We start from the raw sequence: 21,864 nt of genomic DNA on the forward strand, positions 1-21,864 counted from the left end.
CACCCACCTGCTGCCACCACCAATAAAGATCCTGCGGCCGGCCCTTTAGCTGGTAACCCTATGGGTGATGATGTGTGAGTTAGTGTGGGCTCTGGCTCCTGCTCTCACATACAGCAAAGGAGGAAGAGGACAATGTCCTGCATATTTAGGGTGGTAATTGAACACTCAGGTGGGTCTGTGGCACAAGAAGGGTCCACATTTACAAAGACGTTTGGCACCTTCATCACTTCAAAGAATCCCTTCAAACTATTTTTGCTACGTGAAGAAGAGTGGACAGCACCCGTGCTGTCCATTTCTAGCTCCTTTCACCAGAGACACCAAATGCATCCATAAATTAGCCTTATAACTGCCCGTTCTGCTGAGTAGATAGCTTAATCCCTGTTTTATAGCCAAGGAAACTGAGGCACAGAGCAAAGGCACGTGACTTTCCCTGGGACACCAGCAAGGCAATGAACGGACCAGGAGCAGACCTCGGGAGTCCTGGCTCCAACTCCTTTCTTAAACCCAAATGCCACCGTTCCTCTTCATCTTCCACTGTACCTCCCAGATTCATTAGACAATGTCTCTAGGAACAAATTTGACAAGGTTTTGGTAGCCGGGAATTTAGTTATAACAACACAGAAATGAGAACCCCTGCAAGCTTCATTATGTCAGTCAGGTCTGTGCCAGGCATCGGAGACATACCTTTGCAACGGGATGCAATTAATTCTTTTTCCTTCGCTTCCCTAGCCCTGTCTTTGACCTCCGAGGAGATGCCTGTGTCTTACTTGTAGGCAGCCCTGGTTTTCATTAGCAGTTCTGTCTGCAAACAGTAGCCTGGAATTTCTTGTAGCTGATACAAGTCTCCCAGGGCTTGTTAAAGTGAGTTGTAAGGAGTGCCCTGGGACCACATAACCAAACCTGGTTCCCACCTCCAGTTTCAGGAACCGTCTCCTTGCGGATCTCAGAAGCAGATGAAAAAACAACCCAGGGCTCTGCAGCAGTGTTTTTTCTCCTCATAACCCTTTCAGAACTACTTTGTTAACCACTAGCATGTGCTGAAGACAAAGGCTTAGGGCTTTGCCATTTCCATTAGATGAGCCGTGCACATAAAACATAAAACACATAAATAATCAACGTGACTTTAAAGCCCCTTGGATCAAGCTGTTTGCAAGCTCATTTCCCTTCACCTCTCCAAACACATGAATCCATCACCTCCCTGAGCCAGGAGGGCAATAAACAGCAACCTTGGGGAACCGCCATTATTCACCGCACAGAACCGGCATGACTGGGCCAAATCCTGACCTCTGTGGGAGTTTTGCTTCTGGACACACTTCACTGGGCACATCTACATGAGAGGCTAACTGTGCAGTAGCCTAATAACACTGCCCAGTAGCGTGCCAGGCAAAAACCGTGCTAATGCACTATTGCACAGTAGAATTAGGTTGCTGCGCAGTAAGCATCCCTAAAAACCCAGGTGCTGGTGCTGCTGCACAGTAGCCCAAGTTACTGTGCATTGATTTAGTGCTTGGTTAACCAAGTATTAAACATAATGCACCATAACTACAGCACATGTAGATGCGCCCATTGAATACTCCCCTGCACGTCTACAGCAACAGAAGGAACGACAAGTGTCAAGGCGCTGCAGAATACTTTGATCTGTCCTTAATGATACATTGTGAGGAGATCGCCTTCTTCCTATTTGCAGTAGGGGCATTTGGTGACTTAAGCCCATTACCTGCCTGTTCAATTGAGGTTCAGCCTCTGCTTTCCCTGCACTGCTTATTGATAACACCCTAGAAAAATAAAATCCCCTAGCATACAACCACTCAAGAAATGACCGCTAGATGTCAGCCCTGGTTCATTCTCTCTAGGTAGCGTAGATAACAAGGGTCCAGCCAGGGGATAGCCAGGGCCTTTGAGTGAATTCTCATATAACAGGATTATTCTGGCAGTGTTTTTCAGCTGAGTTCAGTTTCTATCTAGTTGTGTGTCTGTCTGTCAGATTATTAGATCAGATTATTGCAATCCAGGGAAATTTACCTCTGTCATGTGACTAAAAGTGAAAAGTGTTCTCAACTGAATTGTCAGCTGGCAGATTTGCAATTATATTCTAGTCACCCAAATGCCATCCCTGCAACTTATCCATTTCCATGAAAGAACCAGCAATGATTAAGTCCATGAAACACCTTTTGCATGTGCAGGGGGACAATTTGAACAGGACTTGTACTGTAAACACTGGACCCGCGTGTCTTTCCATATTTTGAATCATCAACATTTAGACGTGTTCGAATGTGACCACATCTAACAGTCACATTTATAAATGAAAGCAGACAAAACATTGCTTTGTGCAGAAAAGGCTGATGTTGAATATGACACCTGCAATGGAGAGTTACTTCTGAGTGAATGCAGAGCAACTAAAAGTTGTGTTATGCCCACTGCATCTCTGTGTGGCTGAAACAACATATTTGCTCATTTTCCTCTGAAACTAAATCCTGTAAATGGGACCAGGTAACTAGGAAAAGCATTTGTGTTTGAAATCAATGGATTGGATATGTTTCCTGACAGTTTATCCTCTCTAGAGCATTCAGTGAAAAACTTAAGTCATAAAAACTTTAAATTCAGATATATGCTTATAGCATCTCATTTTTGTTACTTTAATGTGAAAAAGAATGACGGGCTTGATGCTGCGAGAGACTTAGGAGCAATATTGCTTAAGATCAGATATTAAAAATGGATGGATACCTCCAATATCACTGTATATCACTGTATTAAATCATGAATGTATCATCACTGTCTCAAGCACTCGGTCATATGAATTTGGCCACCAGAGGTCTCCCTTGACTTATAAGTGCTGACTATTTAGCTTATAACACCTTAAAACCTGCACTGGTTTGTGACGGAGCATCCCCATCATGGTGTCATTACTCTAGTCTGTTGATATACAGATTGCTTGCTTGGGCACTTCACTGTCCTGGGGTAGGGTAGCTGGTGCGTTCCAGTGACGCCAAGAGCAATGGCAGCAGGGGTTTTAACCCCCTACTAGTGGTACCCAGGTTGGGCAGGTCAGAGGGTGGAGATGAGAGGATAAGCAGACCACTCATGTCCAGGTGTTGGTGAGCAGTAGGTCAGCAACCTCTCCCGTTCCAGCCAACAGAATGAGAGGCAGGGATGGTGGAGACTTCTTTGTACCTTATGTGATGGTTGATGTTAGGGGAAGCATTCAGAGTAAAAAATACAAGTGAAATTAGGCCCCCAGAATTTTTTTGTTTCAATTGTTTCATTTAATTTGTTTCAACAGTTCAATTTTGTTTCTTTTTTTCTTTCCTATTTTTTAACAATGAAGTGACATTGGTTTATGGAAGTGAGTGTCTCCTTGTTTGCCACCAGAGGGCTGTCTTGGTTTAGTGTGGTTTCAAATTCTTTCCACATTGATGGAGTGTGCTTTAAGCCAGGTGAGCAGGCTTCTGGCTTTCCAGAAATCCTGGCTAAGCAGCATCCCCATCATTACAGCTCAGTTGGTCCCAGAAGTGAAGATACTGTTAGCAAACGCATAACAGAAAATCTTGTGTGCAAGACACTAGCATGAAACTCGGGACGCCTGGGTTCCAGTCCTACATATTCCTGCATGACATTTGGCAGCTGATTTCCCTGCTTACAGTGGGGATTGTGCTGCCTTTCTGTCACCATTCGTTGCCTTGGCCATTTTAGATTGTAACCTCCTGATAGAACACCCCCATTTTCATGATCTAGCATTCCCATTATGGGAGTGCCCAGGGACTCCAGCTGTGATCAGGCTCTCATTGCGCTAGGTGCTGTATGAACACTATCTAAGAGGTCATCCCTAGCTGAGGAGCGCATGTTCAGCTGCAAGTCTACTGCAGTGGGGCTCCCATCTTGGATGGGAACCTACTGCTCCATATATATCCAGTGCTTCATAGGTCCTCCTCTCCACGGCAGTCCAGGCAGCATGGGGAGTGCTATTATCTCCATTTTTCTTAGCTGGAACAGAGAGACTCGTGCAGGGGACACAGGATATCTCTGGGACTTGGATCTTATGTTCCTGGCTAGCTCCCTGAGCACTGGTCAATCACATACATGTGTACATACACACACTTGCTTCCCCGTTGCAATTGGCACTCTCTTTCTATTGCTTTTTTCCTCCTGTGTACTATTAGGGAAAGACGACTTTTTTTTCTTCTCTAATTTCACCCTTTCCATAGATCTTTTTTTCAGTGAATTTCAACCTGGACAAGCAGCTATGCAGATAACAGTGTGACAGGCCAGGTGATGAGGGAATGAGGATACTAACTCTCTACGGGTCTTCTGGTGGGCTTGCCATCTCTGTGGAGATTGGCCAAAGAGGTTTTGGTGATGTGGAATAAGACTCAACAGCTCATTGTATTTGTGGCCGCACAGGACAGAGGCTTGTGATCACTACCAGCCTTTGCTTGGTCTGATTAGCTCTCTCAATGCGAAAGCCCCTAACAGTCTCCCAGACAAGCCAGCCCTTCTGCTTGGGTCTTCTGTTGGATCCCAGAAGATGCACTAACTTGGCCTTGCCTCCCGCATATTCAGCATCATCTGCAGCACTGGTACTGCCAGCCAGTGACAGGCAGCAGGTGTGCAAGTCTCCTCCCTCAGATGGTTGACTCTCACCAGAGCATCTGAGACAGGGCGTGAAGCATGGGACACCAGTAGCTGTCAGCATTGCAGGGTCAGGGGAGTGACGATTCCTGCCCAGGGAGGATGCGCTGCATCAGTGCTAAGAGGAGCTGAGCGTTATAAAACCTGAGACCTCCACCCTCCCCAGCTAGAGGGACAGCAGCTGAACTTGAGCTTGTATTTTCCCAGGAAACCCAATGGGATAGACCCACCTTTCTGGGGCTTCCACAGAGCAGTGAGGACATGCTTTTCATTTTGCTGCTGTCGGGGAAGCGGGTCTTAAAAGGTTCAGCTGGGGCACAAAGGGGTGAAATCCTGCACAGCTGGATGATGGAAGGGCATGAGTGGGGCCTGTACCTGCTCTCTCCTCATCTGCTCAAGGCAGGACAAAACACCTGGAAGAGCACACCAAAGCAGCACTGCTCCAGCACACTCACTGGAAACATCTGGCCTCATGCTGGGCCTCCCAAGAGCCTGGCTGGGACCGGCGAATACAAGCAAGGAGCACCCATGAGCCAGCAGAGCAGAGGAGAGAGGGTTCAGCATAGTTTCCTTCCTTCCTCCCACTCTGTTGCTGTCTTCCCTTCCCTTTTCCCCTCTTTCTTCCTCTTCCATGCTTTAGCTTCTCTACCTTCTGCTTACTTTCCTTGTCAGCTGTCCTGTCTTTGGGAACCAGGCGCCCTGGCCTCCCCCATTTCAGCCCCCCTTCTCTTTCCTATCTTCCCCACATTTCTCTCCCCACTCTTCTTTTTTTGTCCCACTTTCTCCTCTTCTGGTTTCTCTCAGCAGTTGCAAACAGGAAGGCTGGGGACACCCTCCCTGCCCCACCTGAGAGATGGGGAAGCTGTAATAAGCCCTGGTTGCCCCAGCTAGGCAGAGGGTTGGGGAAACCCTTTCAGCTCCTTACTCCCTCTTCCCTGCTGTAGGGGTAGGGGGTGGTGGCCTGGACTGAGACTCCTACAGCAGGCCTGCATTCAGCTGGCACTGCTGCCAGCAAGGCAAAGGGCCTTTGGCTCCCTCCTGAAATCAGGCCAAGGCTCCAGCCAACACAGCTGTGCCTGGAGACTGTACTCATTTCCCTCTTCAAGTGCTGCATTAGGTCACCAGGGAGATTTGGGAGCTGATAGGACCCGTGAGGAGTTCACAGCAGCGCTGATGACATCCTGGCATGAGTGTCGAGACCACCCCTGAGGGAAAGGGGTGTGGAGAAGAGAAGGGCTGGCCTTGTGGTAAAGGGGCTGGATTCGATCTGGGCTCAGTGCTTGGCTCTGCCATGGACTCTCTGTATAACTGTGCGCAAGTCGCTTATTAGAGCCGACATATGCCCGTGTCCCAGGCATTACACGGGGGCAGTCAGATGCCTGGTCTTCCACACAGTGACAGAGACTCGACAAGGGCTAAAATGAAAGAGCCCAAGTCTTGGCTGAGTCTTGTGGGACTTTTGTAAAATAAAACAACAATTAACGTGTTCTCCACACTCCAATAAAGGCTGAGAATCCCTGGCCTAGCCAGTACCAGTTTATAGGCTGAGAAGAAAACAAATGAAGTGTATAATAGCTTGCTTGGTCTGTGTGCATCCTTGGTATTTGGACGGTGAATCCCTATATCGCCAGGTTTATTCCAGATGTGTAAACTCTGTACAACCTTTCAGGCTCACCCAGGCCTGGAGTTTTGCAATCCTGTAAGCCCAGCAGTTTTTTTTAAACGTGAGTGCCAATCTGCCTGCATATTTCCAGCTGGGGCACTCTGCATGGGGTTTATTAATCTGGAATGAACCTGCAAACCTTGTATAAGGCAGGTGTGTACAATATAATGCACTGTAATTGTGGGCTGTAAATCTTAGGAATGTGTTTTAGGGACCTAGTTTGTAGTTCCCCCATGAGGTCAAGAGATACATGAGTGAGGTTTTGCTGCAGTTTTATTGGGAGCCAGCTGTGAGTGGCTCAGTGGGGCCCTCATGGGAATGGTGTATCAGGCTGGGAGTGCTGTCTGCAGAGGTTGGTATCAAAAGCAATACAGTCGCTTCACACCTCTGCAGACACCAGAAGTCTTAAGAGCAGCCAAGGCAGGACACTTTAAAGCAGCTTCACTGCAGTGTTTCTGGGTTGGGGAGGGAATGAGTGGGCAGGGCATGCTTGGGGCGTTCTTCCCAGGGGTCTTTCGTAATCATTAATGCACTAGTCCCCACCACACACTCAGAGGCAGATAGTGTTGTTATCCCCCTTTTACAGACAGGGATCTGAAGCAAGGAGAGGCTAGGTGATTTGACCAAGGCTGTACTGGAAACCTGGGGCAGAGTAAGGACTTAAGCCCAGGTTTTCTAAGTTTCATCCTCACCATTGGATCATCCTATGTCTTCTGGAAGAGCCTCGTACTGTTTTCTAGCAGTCCCTCGGGCCAACCTAGGAGCAGCAGCAACAGCTCTGGAAATTTACTGAATGCTCCTTTCATGGCCAAGGGAATGTGTCTACTGGCCACTAGCTGGGGGACAAGCCTTAAAATGGCTTTGGGTTCCAGTTTAGGGGAGCAATGAGGATGTCTGTCTGAAGCGAGGTTGAAATAGCAGCAGCGCTTCAGCCTGCAAAGCAGGAATGGAAATCTGGTCAGTCGGTGGTTTTGGTATTTCTGGATCCAGTCCAGCCAGAAGCAGAAATGGAAGAAACGCACCAGTACACTTTTAGGGCCCTGCAGATGTGTCTCTCTGCTCACAGAGCATGCCAGGGCCTGGAGTGGTGAGGGACAGGGGATTTTTCACTGATTGCTTTATTTATCTCTAAGAGTCACATTAAAAGACCCAGATGGGCATAAAGTAGGGGAGCAACAGAAGAAGCCCTTACTTCTTTCCTTAACTGACTGGTTAGTGAGGGGTCCCCATTGAGGGCGACTGGCTTGTTCAGGATTGGTTCGCGCTTGGGAGTTTTGGCATTATCAAATAGAGATGAGTTGTGTAACTCAAATCCTCAAAGGTCTTTAGGTGCTAAGACCCTGTGACATCATGGGAGCTATGGATTGTAAATTGCAGTGATTTTTTTTTTTGATCAAGGCTGAAAAATTCATTAAGGCTTCTGATGCATCAGATTTTTAATTAGAGAATGGCCCATGAAACAGTATTTGGCCCCAGATTCAACTTGCCCCCAAGTTTACCAGAGTTTCAGTTTGGGCCCAGCTGGAATTAAAAAGATTTTATTGCACTGTAATGTTTTGCTGAAGTAGGAAGCCAAGTGATGTGTAAACTACACACTTCTACACACTCACCGCCCAAGCAGCAAGTAAGCTCGTTAACGTGATGTATGCACAGTTGTGCTGCATGCATGAATTGTGGGTTTGTGGTGATCTGTGCATCCTCTTGTGGTGGTGTCCAGCATCCTCTTGTGCTACACCCTGGTTGCCAGGGTCTGTCGCCAAAGAGCTTCAGGTCTAAGTACTGGATTGGACATGAGAGATGGACAGAATAAATAAAGAAGGGGAGGATAAATTGTGACCACTGTGGTGATGTGCCTGTGGTCCACCAACTCTTTGGGTACTGGGAAGACTTTGTAGACCTCTCAGAAATGGTGAGTTTCAAAGCAGAGTAATAATGGCTTCCAAAAAAGCCAGCCAGCTTGCCTGATCCTGATCTTATTTTCCATGCTTTTAAACCAATTCATTTCTTCAGCACAGTTAGTGAATTGATGGTGCTGTAACAGGGAGCGGGATCAGGCCCCACTCATTTACAATCTCCCCTCAAACCAGTTTGCACTGATTTATCTGATGAACATGCCAGCTTGAAATCCCAGCTCAGCATGGGACTGCACTTTGCCAAAAAACAGAAGCCCATCTATCTATCCGACATACTTGCGTGGTCTCTAGGACCACAGTGTTTTTAGTGCATTTATCCTTACAGCGCCCACGGGCTGCCGCAGTGCTGTTGCCGGCATTTTACAGACGGGAAACTGAGGCCCAGAGGTGCCAAGTGAAGAAATCTGCCAGAGCAAGAAATTGATGCCAGGTATCTTGAGTCCCGCCTAGTGAACAAACCCAACATCCATTAAGGCCCAGTCAGATTTTGCGTGTCAGTCTTTCCAGCTAGGTTTGACTCATCCTCAGGCCTGGGAGAGAATCTCCCTTCCTCGTCAGGTGGGAGGCCTGAGAGCTTGGCTGGGGACAGCAGAACTTGAATGCTTGGGCTGGAGTCCATTTCCCGCTGCTGCCAGCCTTTCAAGGCAGGGCAAGTGCAGCGCACGCGTAGCCAGCTTTTCCTCGGTAGAGCCTTTCCACTCTTTCTTTGGCTTTGAGCTGTTGGAAGGGCTATTTTAAATGTGTTCATTTCTGAACTGGAACATACATCCTTGGGTTTCTGCCTCTTCTTGTTCTTTATTTTTGATCTGGCAACCCGGCTACAGGATGTGAACAAAAATACTTCTCTTGCCTTTGAGAAACACAGGGGGTAGGAACAGAGGGGAAGCTGGGACAAGAGCTGAGGAGGCAGCTTGAGGCGCCATACTAAGATTCAGGTTAGAGGGTCCAGATTAGGATGGGATCTGGCGCTGGGTTTGAGTGAGATTAAATCTGGATGTGAAGGGGATCTGCATGGGGTTTGAAGCGAGCTCAGGACTAGGATTCATGTCTGGAATCAACAGTACCCAGATCTCAAGAGCCGTCCTCAAAACCTTTTCTGAACCTGATTTGGCAAATATCTATTTTATGTGCTGGTGCTCTTGGGGAATCCCACCCCTTTGAAGCCAATTGAATTATAAGGCCAAGAAGCAGCAAAACACAGCCCAAAATATCTGGAATGAGACTTTCAATGAAATCAAGTCAGTGCATCCTTCCCCTGTCTCAGCTGATTCCCAGACCTGCATCCAAACAAGCTGGATAATGCAATTTTTTATGTGAGATATCATCTAATTTCCTAAGCAGAGCCTGTTTAATGCAACAGAGTCTCTCTGCCCGCTGCCAGCTTAGGGGCACCAGGGCCATTCTACATCAATGCTCAGCTGCAGAAAACAGCTGCCTCTCTCGTGGCCTGCCCCTCTCTTGCATCTTTGCTTTTCCTTCACTGGCTGTTTTTTTTAACAACAAAGGTCCTGAAGACTGAAAAAATGTAAGGTACTTTCTAGTAATACAAGATGTAACAGGGATCTTTCCCCTCTTGCTCTCCAGCACCATTGCCTTTCAGATGGGAATAAATGGAAAGAAGAAAGGCCAGGGGAACCCGCAGACAGGGCACTGGACTGTCAATCAGGGGATCTGGGCAAATTATGTCATGTTTTGTACAGCGCCTCATTTTCCCTATATACCAAATAAGGATAAGAAATCACTTTGGGATCTATTATCACACATGTGCCAGCGGCACACAGACGCCTCTGTTAAGATCAAAGCCTTATGATTTGGTAAGATAGTACGGAGAACCTAGGTATTAGTTCCAGGAGGCCTGAGTTCTGCCTCCAGAAATGAGTGATATGGGAGGCATCAAAGGAGGGAGAAACCCACATGAATACACTTGGCCATTCAAGCAGCGCTTTGCAGTGTGTGTGTGTGTGTGTGTGTGTGTGTTTTCTTCCCACTAGTTCTAGCAGTAGATTAAGATACCACAAAAGGACAGAAAAATGTGGCAGGGACTTCTCCTGTTTAGCAGTGAAGCTATTCGAGGGGGCCACAATTAGCCAAAGATACATGAGCTCTGAACTGAGCTGCCTGGACTTAATATGCTGGCTGGGTGTCACGCATGAGGGGTGGTTTGTCTAAAGAAACCTGCACCTTCCTGTATGTCTTATGAGGGCACCCAAGCAGAAATGAGACTTCTCAGAGATCCTTGCAAGCTCTTTCCAGTGTCAGGCGGAGGGCTGCTGTACTGTGCAGCAGCCAGTCAAGTGTGCAAGCGATGTCTTGTTGGAAGGGGCTGGAGTGGACTTTACTCCTCAGGTTCTTTTCTTTGCCTCTCCATTGCCCCTTCTCTGTCCTCTCAGTGCAGAGCAGTCAGCTCACCTTGTTTTTCAGCAATGTGAACTGGTGCAGCAGCAGACCAGGCAGGTCCCTTGAGGGCTACATCCAGAAACCAGACTGGGCACTGGCTCAGTCCATCCCGAGCTGCCCACACACGGAAGAACTGTTCGGTTAATCTCTAGGCCGGTTGCAAGTAACAGGATTTTTTTTTCCCTTAACATGCGGCTGCAAAGAACAAATGGAGTGGAAGAAGAGATTAGATACAAAAACACTGTTGTATTAAATGTGCCCTTGGCCCCTCTTGGGATCTCTGATTCAGGCAGGGGTTGAATCCATGGCAGGGGTTTCTGGGCTGTGGGGACCAGTAGCAGCCCAGGGGGATGGGGAAGGGAGTTGTGAGGTGGCTCTCAGCCCCCCAGGGTAAGGGATCAGGCAGTAGGAAGGTGCCCAACTTGGCAAGGGGGTGAGGGAAATAAATAGAAAAGCTTATTTTTCAAGTGCTTCAGCTTCCAGTTCTCTGCTTCTAGAATAGACTCAACTCAATGTCTCTTGACTTCACAGAAATACAGAACGAACTAGTGCTCAGGTGGGGCATCACTGCATCCAGGCCCACTATGGGCCTCTATATTGGGAGACATGTTCCCTTCAAGGGAACCTGCACAGATATGAAACACGAGGCTAACTGTACTTCCAGTATGCGGAGACACCCAGTGGTATGCAGTGGGCCTCCCTTGTCCTGATACTGGTGTCAAACAGGGAGATCTGACCTGAACGTGAGGTGCCAAGTCAGCACAGCAGAGATGATGGTTGTATTTATCATTTGCTTTGTGGTGGCACTGGAGACCTCCACCAGGCCGTGGTCCTATGGTGCTGGGAGCTGTACGACACTGAGATGCCAAATGCAGATCTGGATGTTAGCTTTGCCCCATATACAGAGCATATATCTATATCTATATCTCTATATAGCTATATGTATCTATATAGATATATAGTGCTCAGACTGCAGAGGGTTGGGTCAATCTGCCATACAGCGAGGGCTCAGAGCTGAATCTGGAGTCCAACCACTTCTGGACTTTAAGGGTGCCAAATCTGGGGTAGTGATTTGGGATCACTACTAACAGCACCCGTTCTCCAAAAGTTAGATCCTTATGGGATTGTTTGAGTTACTTCAACTTAAACTAGGCCCCTTCCTTATTTATTATTTTTTGGCAGCCATTGATCCTTTGGATTATAGTGTACAAGAAGTACAGTCAGGTGCCTAATGAATCTGCTTGTACAGAATCCTGCAACCATCACATGAAGACCTTTGATTCATACCCCTAGTCAAGAGTATGGAGGAGCAGAAGCTGCCCAAGACCTACAATCCCTGCTTTAGACCAATAAGACAGAATCCAAAGGGCAGACCGAGTCCAGACGTTCAGTGACTCAATGGTTGTAGCTTCTGCCAGAGAGCAACAGATAAAAACTGCTGCTGACTGCCTAACATCTCAGCAAGGGCACGTTTCTGTTAGGGTGATGTCCCTTAGCCATTCTCTAACCCAGGGCTGGATTAATCATTTAGCAGGCCTGGGCAAGGGTGGGCACGGCAGGGACCCGGTGCCAGGGCTCCCCACTTCAAGATCTAAGCTCCAGCAGAAAAAGGATCCTTGTCCCCTCTTGCTGCTAGTGTTACGGAGGTGTGCGACCGGGTTCTCACTCTCTCACTGGTACGTTATGATGAACAATGTGTATTAAGTGAGGGGAGGACTAATTTGCATGCTTTATTTGCATAGTCCAGATATATGTAAAACAGGCATGCAAATGCATCTCCTTGCTTGTTTTGTATTGCTCAGGGTGGCTGGCAGGTGAGTGAATGAGACTGAGAACTGGGTCAAAATTGAAAAGTAATTGTATTTACCTGGCAGCACCTTTCCCCCAGGCATCCAGGGGAGGGTGAAGCGAGGTGATGGGGCCATTTGCACCGCTGCAGAGGGAAGTAACGGGCTCCGCCTGCAGCTCACGTGCCTGGTTTGCCTATGTATCAATCTGGCCCTGCTCCAACCAAGGAGTGCCCACAAAGCAGTTGGGGCCAAGGTTTTGAGGCACCCTATTCTTGCCTTACTTCGAAGACTGCAACATCGTGGTACTTCATAGGAGCTTCTCCTGCCATGAGTAGCCCCACCTTGTTGCTACCAGGTCTTCCAGTTGGATGAAGTTGAGTCACACCCAGAACTTTCTTTATATGTATATCCCTTCCTTATACATATTCATGAACTGGGATAGTGGGTCCAGTCTAAAACAGCTTCCACATCAATGCCCAGCCGCATGCCCTTGAAGATGATACCAGGTGCACAGAGGGAAATTCTTCAAGAGATTCTCTGCTGTACTTGTTGCCTTCTCACTGTGGTGTGTGAGGGAGAAACCCAGGTAAGAGCCCTGGGCTGCTACCAATAACTCTCCCTATCGGCCTGAGGGAAGGGCTCTCCTTAGCGGGGATTAAACTGAAGCTCTTTGCAACATTTTGGAAGGTGTGACATGAAACCCGAAGCCCGAATATCCAGCTGCACTAAAGTCACCCTTGCATTTTTGGCCAGCATGCAGACAGGGTTTGATTCATTGATGTCACAACAGTCATTAGCCGAAATCCCTGATTCACCAAGTCTGATTCAGTGAAATCATGTTTGGGTCACCAGGTCAGCTGGAAAAGAGTTTATTGGGTGACCCAATGGCAAATCCGCTCAGCGGTGAAATTCTGGCACAGGGACAAGGCCGGGCTGCAGGCAGGGAGCTCACAGACTCCCCGAGGCAGCACTGTTGGTTTATATTTCAGAAATGCATAAAATTCTTCTGCTCCGATTGCATCCCTGCCAAATCCTTTAAATCACATCAGAACCGTTGTGTCTACCAGAGGGGCTTAATTTCCCATTAAACCAACTCGGTAAAGTAAAAACAAGCATTTCCTTTGAATACGTGACCTATGCGTGGGCAGGTAACTGTAGAGCTTTATTTGAAATGCAGGTGCCTTTTTTTCCAACACAAACTCATCTTGCACTGAGCCAGAGAAGCTACAGATGGAAAGAGCCTAATTAGTCAGTCACCTCCCAGCCTGTGTGGATTGCTCCATGCAGCGCACTCTCCAGTGCTCGGCCAGCAAAGCCACTAAACATGCAGGGCTTGATAATTGATACGTGCCAGCCCCACATGCATGTACAGCCCAACTGGCAGCTGGTGTGCTCCAGTGCAGCTAGGCTGATTTACAAGGCTGGAGGATTTGGCTCAGACACCATATACATGGTCATATGGGAATGTGGAGGAGGTATCAAGTGGGGTTCCCTAGGGGCCTGTCCCAGGAGCAGTGTTGTTTGATATCTTCCTTAACAGTTTGGATGATGGGATTGAGTTCACGCTTAGCAGATTTGTGGATGACGCCAAACTGGGTGGTGTTGAAGCCACTCCATGGGGTAGGGCTATGATCCAGAATGAACTGGATAGACTGGAACAATGACCTGCGATCAACCAAAAGCAATTCAAGAAGGACAAGCGCAAAGTCTGGCACTTGGGATGGAATAATTGCATGCACAAATAGACCGAGGAATGACAGGCTAGGCTGCAGTACTGCTGAGAAGGACCTTGGGGGTACAGTAGACCCTAAGCTGAATGCAACCCAACAGTGTGTTCTTGTTGCAGAAATGTCCAACGGTATATTGGACTGTATTGACAGAAGTGTCGCTTGCAAATCGAAGGGAGTGAATCTTCCACTCTATTCAGCACTGGTGAGGCCTCACGCTGAGTCCCGTGTCCAGTTTTGGGCCCCACACTTCGAGAAGACCGTGGACGGATTACATAGAGTCCAGTGGAGATCCACGGAAATGATCAGATGCCTGGAAAGCATGAAAGGTGGGAAAGAACTATGGTTATTTACTCTGGATAAGAGGAAACTGAGAAGGGATGTAATAGCAGTCTTCAAGTACCTGAAAGGTGATGGTATAGAGGGTGGAGATGGGCTTTTTCTCTGTGGCTGTAGGGGATGGGACTCGGAGCAATGGCCTCAAGGTGCAGAAAAGTACATTTAAATTGGAGATTGGGAAGAACTTTGTAACTATGAGGGTGGTCAAGCGCTGGGAAGCTGTGGAATCCCCACCCCTAGAAGTTTTCAAGAGCAGCTTGGACAGACAGTTGGTTGGGATGGTTTAGTTAGGGATGACCCTGCCTTGAGAAGGCGGCTGGACTACATGACCGTGTGAGAGCTCTTCCAGCCCTCCTTTTCTGTGATCTATGAACTCCTTAACACACAAGTTCACATGTAGGTATATGTGCAAATACATGCAGGTACATATTTGCACACGTAAGCAACAGTCACGGAGACTCTCACAAGCACACACCATAAGCAAATCAGGTTGGCTCCAAGTAAGCAAAAACACGTTCTCTTTTCTGTGCCCACACACAGTCTCCAGCAGAAATCCACGTGCTGTCACACACATACTTGCACACCTGATTGTAAGAACATGTACACACAAGCAGGTGTGCACACTTGCACAGAAACTGTTGTGTTCGCCTATTGGCACTGCCCCAGTTCAACACAGTACATAAGCACATACATCACTTTAAACACATAAGTAACGCTATTAAACTCAGTGAGATTACCATGTTACGTTGCTGAATTAAAACCAGCGTGCTCATTATTACAGCCCCTCATTTATTCGAATTGCTCCCAAAAGCCCCGGTCACAATCAAGGCCCCTTTGTGCGAGGTGCTGTACAAACATGTAGCGAGAGACAGCTCCTCTCCCCCAAAAGTGTACCGCTGAACACAAGTCAGGAAGCAACAAGTCTGTGTGGCTGGTGGTAGGAAGGAGGTGGGGAGCAATGTTCCAGTCGAGCTGAGTCTTGCTGGAATTACAAGTGACAGGAGCCCAAGGACTCCCTTCTCTCTGCTTTGGAAGGGGCCCAGCAAGTGTGTGTGCTCAAGGATTTCATCTGGGGAGGTCACTGAAGGCAGGCACGTCCGGTGACATTGCAAAGCAAGAAATCCCCTTCCTTACACTGCTCTGCAGGTCTGGGACACACCTTTTTTTTTTTTTTTTTCCGCTTTTTTTGCACCGGTCCTGGAAGCACTGCAATACCAGGTCAATGCATGGAGTGGATGGAGCACGCTCCGGTTCCACCACCCAATACCAAAAAGAATCTGCTCAATATAGACCTCCTATGGAGGACATATCAGAGACAATTACCCTGGGGAGCTCGCCTACGTGGTCACCTACCACAAGCAAAAAACAGCACACCCCTCCCCACCCAAGCCCATCCGGGACTCGGGCAGCATGCCCCTGCCGCACAGTGAGAGGGAGTGAGAGCCCTTGTAGGGGCAGCCGGGCCGTGAGCGTGAGCATGTGGGACGGGGCAGCGCCAGGTGCCCCTGAGAGACCCGCTCTCGGAGAGCGTGGCACCGCCGCCGCTTGGGCGAGATCTCAGGACAGCGGGCGTCGGCAGCATCTTGCCCCCTTGGCTCGGGGGGCTCCCAGGAAGCGTCCAGCCGCGCTGCGGGCGAGCCGCGGGGGGCCGGCAGCGCCCCCGGCCCGGGATGCGGAGCGCTGCGAGTGGCTGGAGGCGGCTCCAATCGGCGCCCGCAGCGCCTCCCCCGCCCGCCCGCGGGTATAAAGCGGCGGCGGGGCCGGTGCGCGGCACGCGGCAGGTAGCGGCGGGCGGCGGCGGCGTCTGGCGGGTGCGGAGCCCCGCTGCCGCCCGGCCCCCGCACGCGGCACCATGCTCCTCCCGCTCCTCCTCCTGCTGCCCCTGCCCCTGCCCCTGCGCGCCGCGGGGCCGGCGCCCGAGAGCGCGGTGGTGCGGCCGCGCCGGCTCCCGCCGCCGCCGGGCCCGGGGGCCGTCGCCTTCCAGCTCGGCGCCTTCGGCGAGGACCTGCGCCTGCACCTGCGGCCCGACGCGCGGTTCCTGGCGCCCGGCCTGGCGCTGCCCGGCGCCGCCGGCCTGCGCCGCTGCTTCTACTCGGGGCTGGTGAACGCGGATCCCGCGTCCTTCGCGGCGCTCAGCCTGTGCGGGGGCCTGCGCGGCGCCTTCGGCCTGCGCGGCGCCCACTACACGCTCCGCCCGCTGCGCCCGGCCCCGGCCGCGCCGGCCGGCGCCCCGCACCTGCTGCAGCGCCGCCGCCCGCCCGCGCCGGCCCAGCGCTGCGCCGCGCCCGAGCCCGCGCCCGAGGCGGCGGCGCGGGCGCTGCGCGGGCGCGGCCGGGCGCGGCGCTTCGTGTCGCTGCCGCGCTTCGTGGAGACGCTGGTGGTGGCGGACGAGTCCATGGCCGACTTCCACGGCGCGGACCTGCAGCACTACGTGCTCACCCTCATGGCGGTGGCGGCGCGGCTCTACCGCCACCCCAGCCTGCGCAACCCGGTCAGCCTGGCCGTCGTCAAGTTCCTGCGCCTGGGCCGCGACGACAAGGGCCCCAAGGTGACGGGCAACGCGGCGCTCACGCTGCGCAACTTCTGCGCCTGGCAGAAGCGCTGGAACAAGGGCAGCGACAAGCACCCCGAGTACTGGGACACCGCCATCCTCTTCACCAAGCAGGTGGGCCGGGCCGGGCGGAGGCGGGGCGGGGCGGCGGCCGGCAGGGGGCGCTGCGGGCGGCGGCCGCCTCGGGGGGCCCTGCGCGCCTCGCTCGCGGGAGCCGCTGCCCGGCGGGGCCCTCTCCTCACTGCCGGCGCCGCGCGGGGGGAGGCCGTGCCGCCGGCGGGCGCTGTGTGGGCAGGAGGGCCCCGCAGCCGGGCTGGGCGGAGCTGGTAGGCAGCACCACTAGGCTGGATCTGGGCCAAGCTTGTTCCTGCCCCCATGGTGCCAGTTGTTAATGGCTCCTTAGCGTGCCTAAGATTTGAGACCAGTGGCTCATTGGCGATGGGGCCCCTGAACCCCCGCCGGGTGGGAACTGGACATGGACAGCAGCCCTGAAACGTCTTTGAATCGCGAACCTCTCTCCCATCGGCCAGTTGTGGGCTGCAGACTGCCTCTGGCTCTGCTGCCCAGCGGCGATGTCGCATCTGTCCCGGGGAAGGGACTGCATGCATCGGGGGGGCCATCCTTGGCTTTTAAGATGCACAGAAGGCTTCGCCCACCTCCAGTAAAGCAGCCTGCGCTTTGCCGTCGTTGCTGACTGCCGATACAGATGGTGGACCTCTCTCCATTGCACGGCAGCGATGAATGCAGTTGACAGTCCCAAGGCCAACTTGCCTCCTGTTATTGCCTGCCTGAGTGGTGCCAGAAGGAAGCAGCCAGGTTGTGCTCTTGGCTCCCCACCTGCCGTAGTTTGGGACTGCACAGGGCATAAATCCCGGTAGGGTGCAGCCCAGTGAGCCAAACCGCATTGCAATCAAGGGGCGTTTTGTCACTGGGACGGGCTGTAGCTCAGACTGTCAGTGCACTCATGGACTTGCAGTGCTTTGCTGGCGTGTGGCTGGCTGGATTAGTAAAATCACTAATGCGAGTTGGCAGGCTAGAGGAGGCCAAAGTCTTCTGCCTGCGCATCGCACCACAGGCAGAAGTCCCATAACGCTTTAACAGTGACATGGACACTTCTAACTCTCTTCCATCCCACTTCCCCATGAGGATTATACCCTGGAAGGGACCAGCATCTGCCTTTTGGAAGTGGTGAGGGGCATATTGGTAACTTGTTCCCTTGTTAAGTATTCTAGGAGGGAAAAGATGTGGCTCCAAGCGAGACGTAACAGTCAATATAAGCGTTGCCGCCCAGGCCCGTGATAACTGGTGGCCTCTTGTGTAATGTTATAGGGACTGCCCAATGCACGATCACTTCAACTGTAGAAACTCCAATCCATTTTTCTCACCAGCCGTTCCAGACTCGGTTTGTGTCCTCTAGCCAGCCATAAATCCCATTCAATGGGAACAGAGACGGTTTGATCCAAAGCCCGTTGGAGTCCATGGTAATCTTTCCATTGGACCAGTCTGTTTTAGGATTGTTGCAAGTAAGTGTGTTGATGCTGCCACTTCAGGAGCCAGATTCATCCCTGATGTAAACATCACCAACGTCACTGGAGTTGCGCCAGGGATGAATTTGACAGTTTAAGCCCTGTGCTGTCTTAAAACTCAAATGATGGCTGGCTACATTCATCATGCATTGCTAAACCATCCGTTCCTGAAATCCCAGTGGAAGCTCAGTGCGAGGGCATGTGATCAGCACAGACATCTGCCTTGAACTCCTCCATCTCCAGTCTCCCGATACCCTGAAGTTCATCTCCCTGCCAGAAGGAGGTTATGTAACCATGTAGCTTTTATTTCATCTACAGTCCAATTGATAGACAGTTTCCAGTTGTAGTCAACAAGCTGCTGATGAATGGGGTTGTGCTTTCTCGGTCTGGCATCAGGAGCTCCCACAGTCTTGCTCCCCGTGATGATGTAAATTGAACTGGATTATGGATGTCCTTGGCAAGCTCTTTCCATGCATCTATAACCAGCTGGGGCTTGCCAGCGAGAGCAGATGAGATGTCTTTGCTGGCATGAGGGGTGCTTGGACTATGCAGCATGTCACCTCTGCCTCCTGGGACAAGTGTTGAACACGGAGTGGTTCTAATATGTTGGCTACAGTTCCTGCCATCTTTGGCCTGATGCTCTGCAAGTTTGTCAAGATTACCGTCAGCCCAGGACAATTGTGGAAGTCCTTGATCTTTGGAAACGAGTATTGTTCTCTCTGTTCAGTGAACCAGGTGTCAGGAGAGTATATGACGTTCCATAACTTGTGGATTCGGGTGTGGAGAGCTTAGATGTTATGGTTGCTTCCAGTGCTTAGGTGTGCAGTCCTTAATGGAAAACTCAAGTGGCTTTGAAGAAGGCTGACCCTGTTCAGTTCTGAGTGCTTGTGGAGAGGGGACACGGTGTCCTTTGGAGCTTGAAACAACGCAACAGTGACCCTGCAGCATGGCTCAAGAAAACAAGCCGGAAAGACACGGAGTGGGCATCTTAAGAATCTGTTATGCCAAGCTTGGCGTAAGTGGGGCAATGGCACAGTGGCTGCCCGATCCTGTTGGGCTGGTGAGGGAAGGTTGGAGTGTCATATGGGAGCCTGGAGCCAGCAGGAGATGGGACCACAGTCCCAGTGCTTGGCTTGTACAGCTCAAGCCTTTGCTACTCAGAAGTAGATGGTGGCATTGTTACGTTCCTCGCTGCAAGCAGTGCTCCGAGTCTGCCAGGATCAGCCATGACAGCTGGTGTTGTAGGCTGTTCTCTAACATCAGCATGAGGAAGGGGGCAGGGGGCATGGAGGACTTGTAAGGGGAGGAGAAGCAATTCCCTTCCACAGAGGATGACAACCCTTCAGTATAGAGCCTTCTACTTCACAAAGGAGCAAGTGGGGGGTGGGGGGTTTCCTATGCTGATCACTTGCTCCGGAGCTGCAGGATTCAAGCAGGAGCATGTGTGCAGCGCGGGGCACCACCTGGGGTCACTGTGCAGATCAGTGGCCTCCTTTGCAACCTTCAGAGATGTTTGAGAAGGGGCCATGGGCAACTTCCTGGTTTTGGGAGCAGCTGCTCCTGCTTAGTGTTTGCCTTGCAAAACTTAGAAAGGCCAGAAGATGTTTGAGATGTGGGAGGCGGCCTGGGCTGTCTTTCTCGGCTTTGCCATTGACCAGGTTACTGTGGACCACTTGCTTCTCTGTGTGCTTCATTTTCCTTATCTCTAAAATTATTAAAATGCTGAGGAGGTTGCAAAGGTGACATCCCAAGTTCCTTGGAGGAGAGAAGCTGCAGTTGTTTCAAGTACTATTTCCTAGTAAAGGGCCAGTATGTAGAGTCCATGCAGGGGGCACTGGAGCAACACACAGGGCTACCAGGTCATGCTCAGATTATCCACAGTGAAGTAAAACAAGGACCTATGGAGCCCTGCATGTCCACAGACCACGTCTAAGGGTTCCACGAAAGATGAGTATAATCAACCGAAAGTATCTGGATACCCACACTTACCATTCAAAGGAGTCTGCACCTCCGTCTAAAATTTTTTAGGTGTCTGCAAATGGAAAAAAGACTGAAAAACACTGCTGTGGAGCAAAGCTTCACTGGGAACATTATAGAAATCCCACTGGAGGTGGCAGCTCTAAACTAGGCTGTTTCCACCTTCTCCTCTTTCCTATCCTCACCAGACCTTGCGGGATTTTAAATGAGTGACGCTTCCACTGGCAGTCTGTTTTCCTGGCATCCAGTTTACCGGGGAAGCTGGCTCTGTAATTCAGCCTCCGATGCCTTCATCCCCTCTAATGAGTTTTGATGGGATTGTGTTATTGCACAGTCCCAGTGCAGGAATCTCTGGGTAAAATTCTCTGGCCTGTGTTATACAGGGGGTGAAACTAGATGATCAAAATGGTCCTATTTAGCCGTAAAGTCCAGGAATGTCTGGGAAACTCATGTGTCGGTCAAAAAGGGCAGGTCTTCAGAGAGAAGAAGAATTTCTTTGCTACATCCATTGATCCAGCTTCAGGGTTATCCTGCTCTCTCTTTCAGACATCTGCACCATCTGTCCATGGCACTGATCAGTTCCCAGTACTTTTAGCCACAATCCAGGAACAGTCTGTCCTTATACTGCTAGCACAGAACCTTCCTCAGCTTCACGGCACGCTTCCCCACGTGTGTGCGTTAGGGCTGATCCTCACGGGACTTGTACTTAAGTGATTTCTGGCGCAGAGTTGGTGTGACACGTTGCCAGCCCAGCATTCTCCGGTTGTGCACCAGTGGCATAATCCTGCATGTGTTCTGCCCAGATGTTGGTGACAGAGGGATCAGCCTAGTGGAGAGGGAGGCCCTTTGCGTTTCATTCATTCTCTCTCTCCCATCGTCCACCTCTTTCCTCTGCTCTGTCTCATCTCCTGATTTCCACCACCCTTTGTTTCTGTCTGTAGTTCCCCACTCCCCTCCCTTGCTCTGTACTGAGGGGATGCCATTCCACTGTTAATCCAGGAGTCCAGATGCTTTCATTCCCCTCGCATCCCATCTCTTGGCCTTTCTTGCACCACTGACTCATCTCTGCGGGGTCTCTTGCTTTGTGTTCCTTTGCTGACCTTCTGAGCCAGGCGTTGGAGCTGGCTGGATGGCCAGCATTGCTGGGTGAGGGCTTCTCTGGTATGAAGATGCTCTTGTTAGCGGCATGGAGCTGCAGCTTGGCATTTCAAGAGGGATGGTCACTGGGATGCTGCCATTGAGATCTGAACCCAGGTCCTGGGGGAGGGCCCACTAAGAGCTGCTTGTTAATGTATCCCTGCAGTGAGCAGTCAAGGTTCACAGCCGTAAGTGGGTCAGTGTGTCGGTGCAGGTGT

General features: G+C 50.8%; 1 protein-coding gene and 1 pseudogene across 1 annotated transcript in view; one reads left to right on the forward strand and one right to left on the reverse strand.

Moving 5' to 3' along the window:
* Positions 1–15,636: 15,636 nt before the first annotated feature.
* Positions 15,637–15,791, reverse strand: LOC149853426 (U2 spliceosomal RNA; annotated as a pseudogene).
* A 364-nt stretch (positions 15,792–16,155) lies between these two features.
* The window catches only part of ADAMTS15 (ADAM metallopeptidase with thrombospondin type 1 motif 15), a 28,375-nt gene continuing 22,666 nt past the window's right edge, over positions 16,156–21,864 (forward strand). Inside the window, exon 1 of the mRNA XM_090026817.1 lies at positions 16,156–17,120. Within this exon, the coding sequence (XP_089882943.1) occupies positions 16,308–17,120 (813 nt within the window). The 5' untranslated portion in view covers positions 16,156–16,307. The remainder of the gene's footprint in view (positions 17,121–21,864) is intronic.

The sequence above is a fragment of the Crocodylus siamensis genome, chromosome 14, assembly GCF_052110815.1.
Source record: "Crocodylus siamensis isolate JL-2025a chromosome 14, ASM5211081v1, whole genome shotgun sequence".
NCBI classification, from domain to species: Eukaryota; Metazoa; Chordata; order Crocodylia; family Crocodylidae; genus Crocodylus; species Crocodylus siamensis.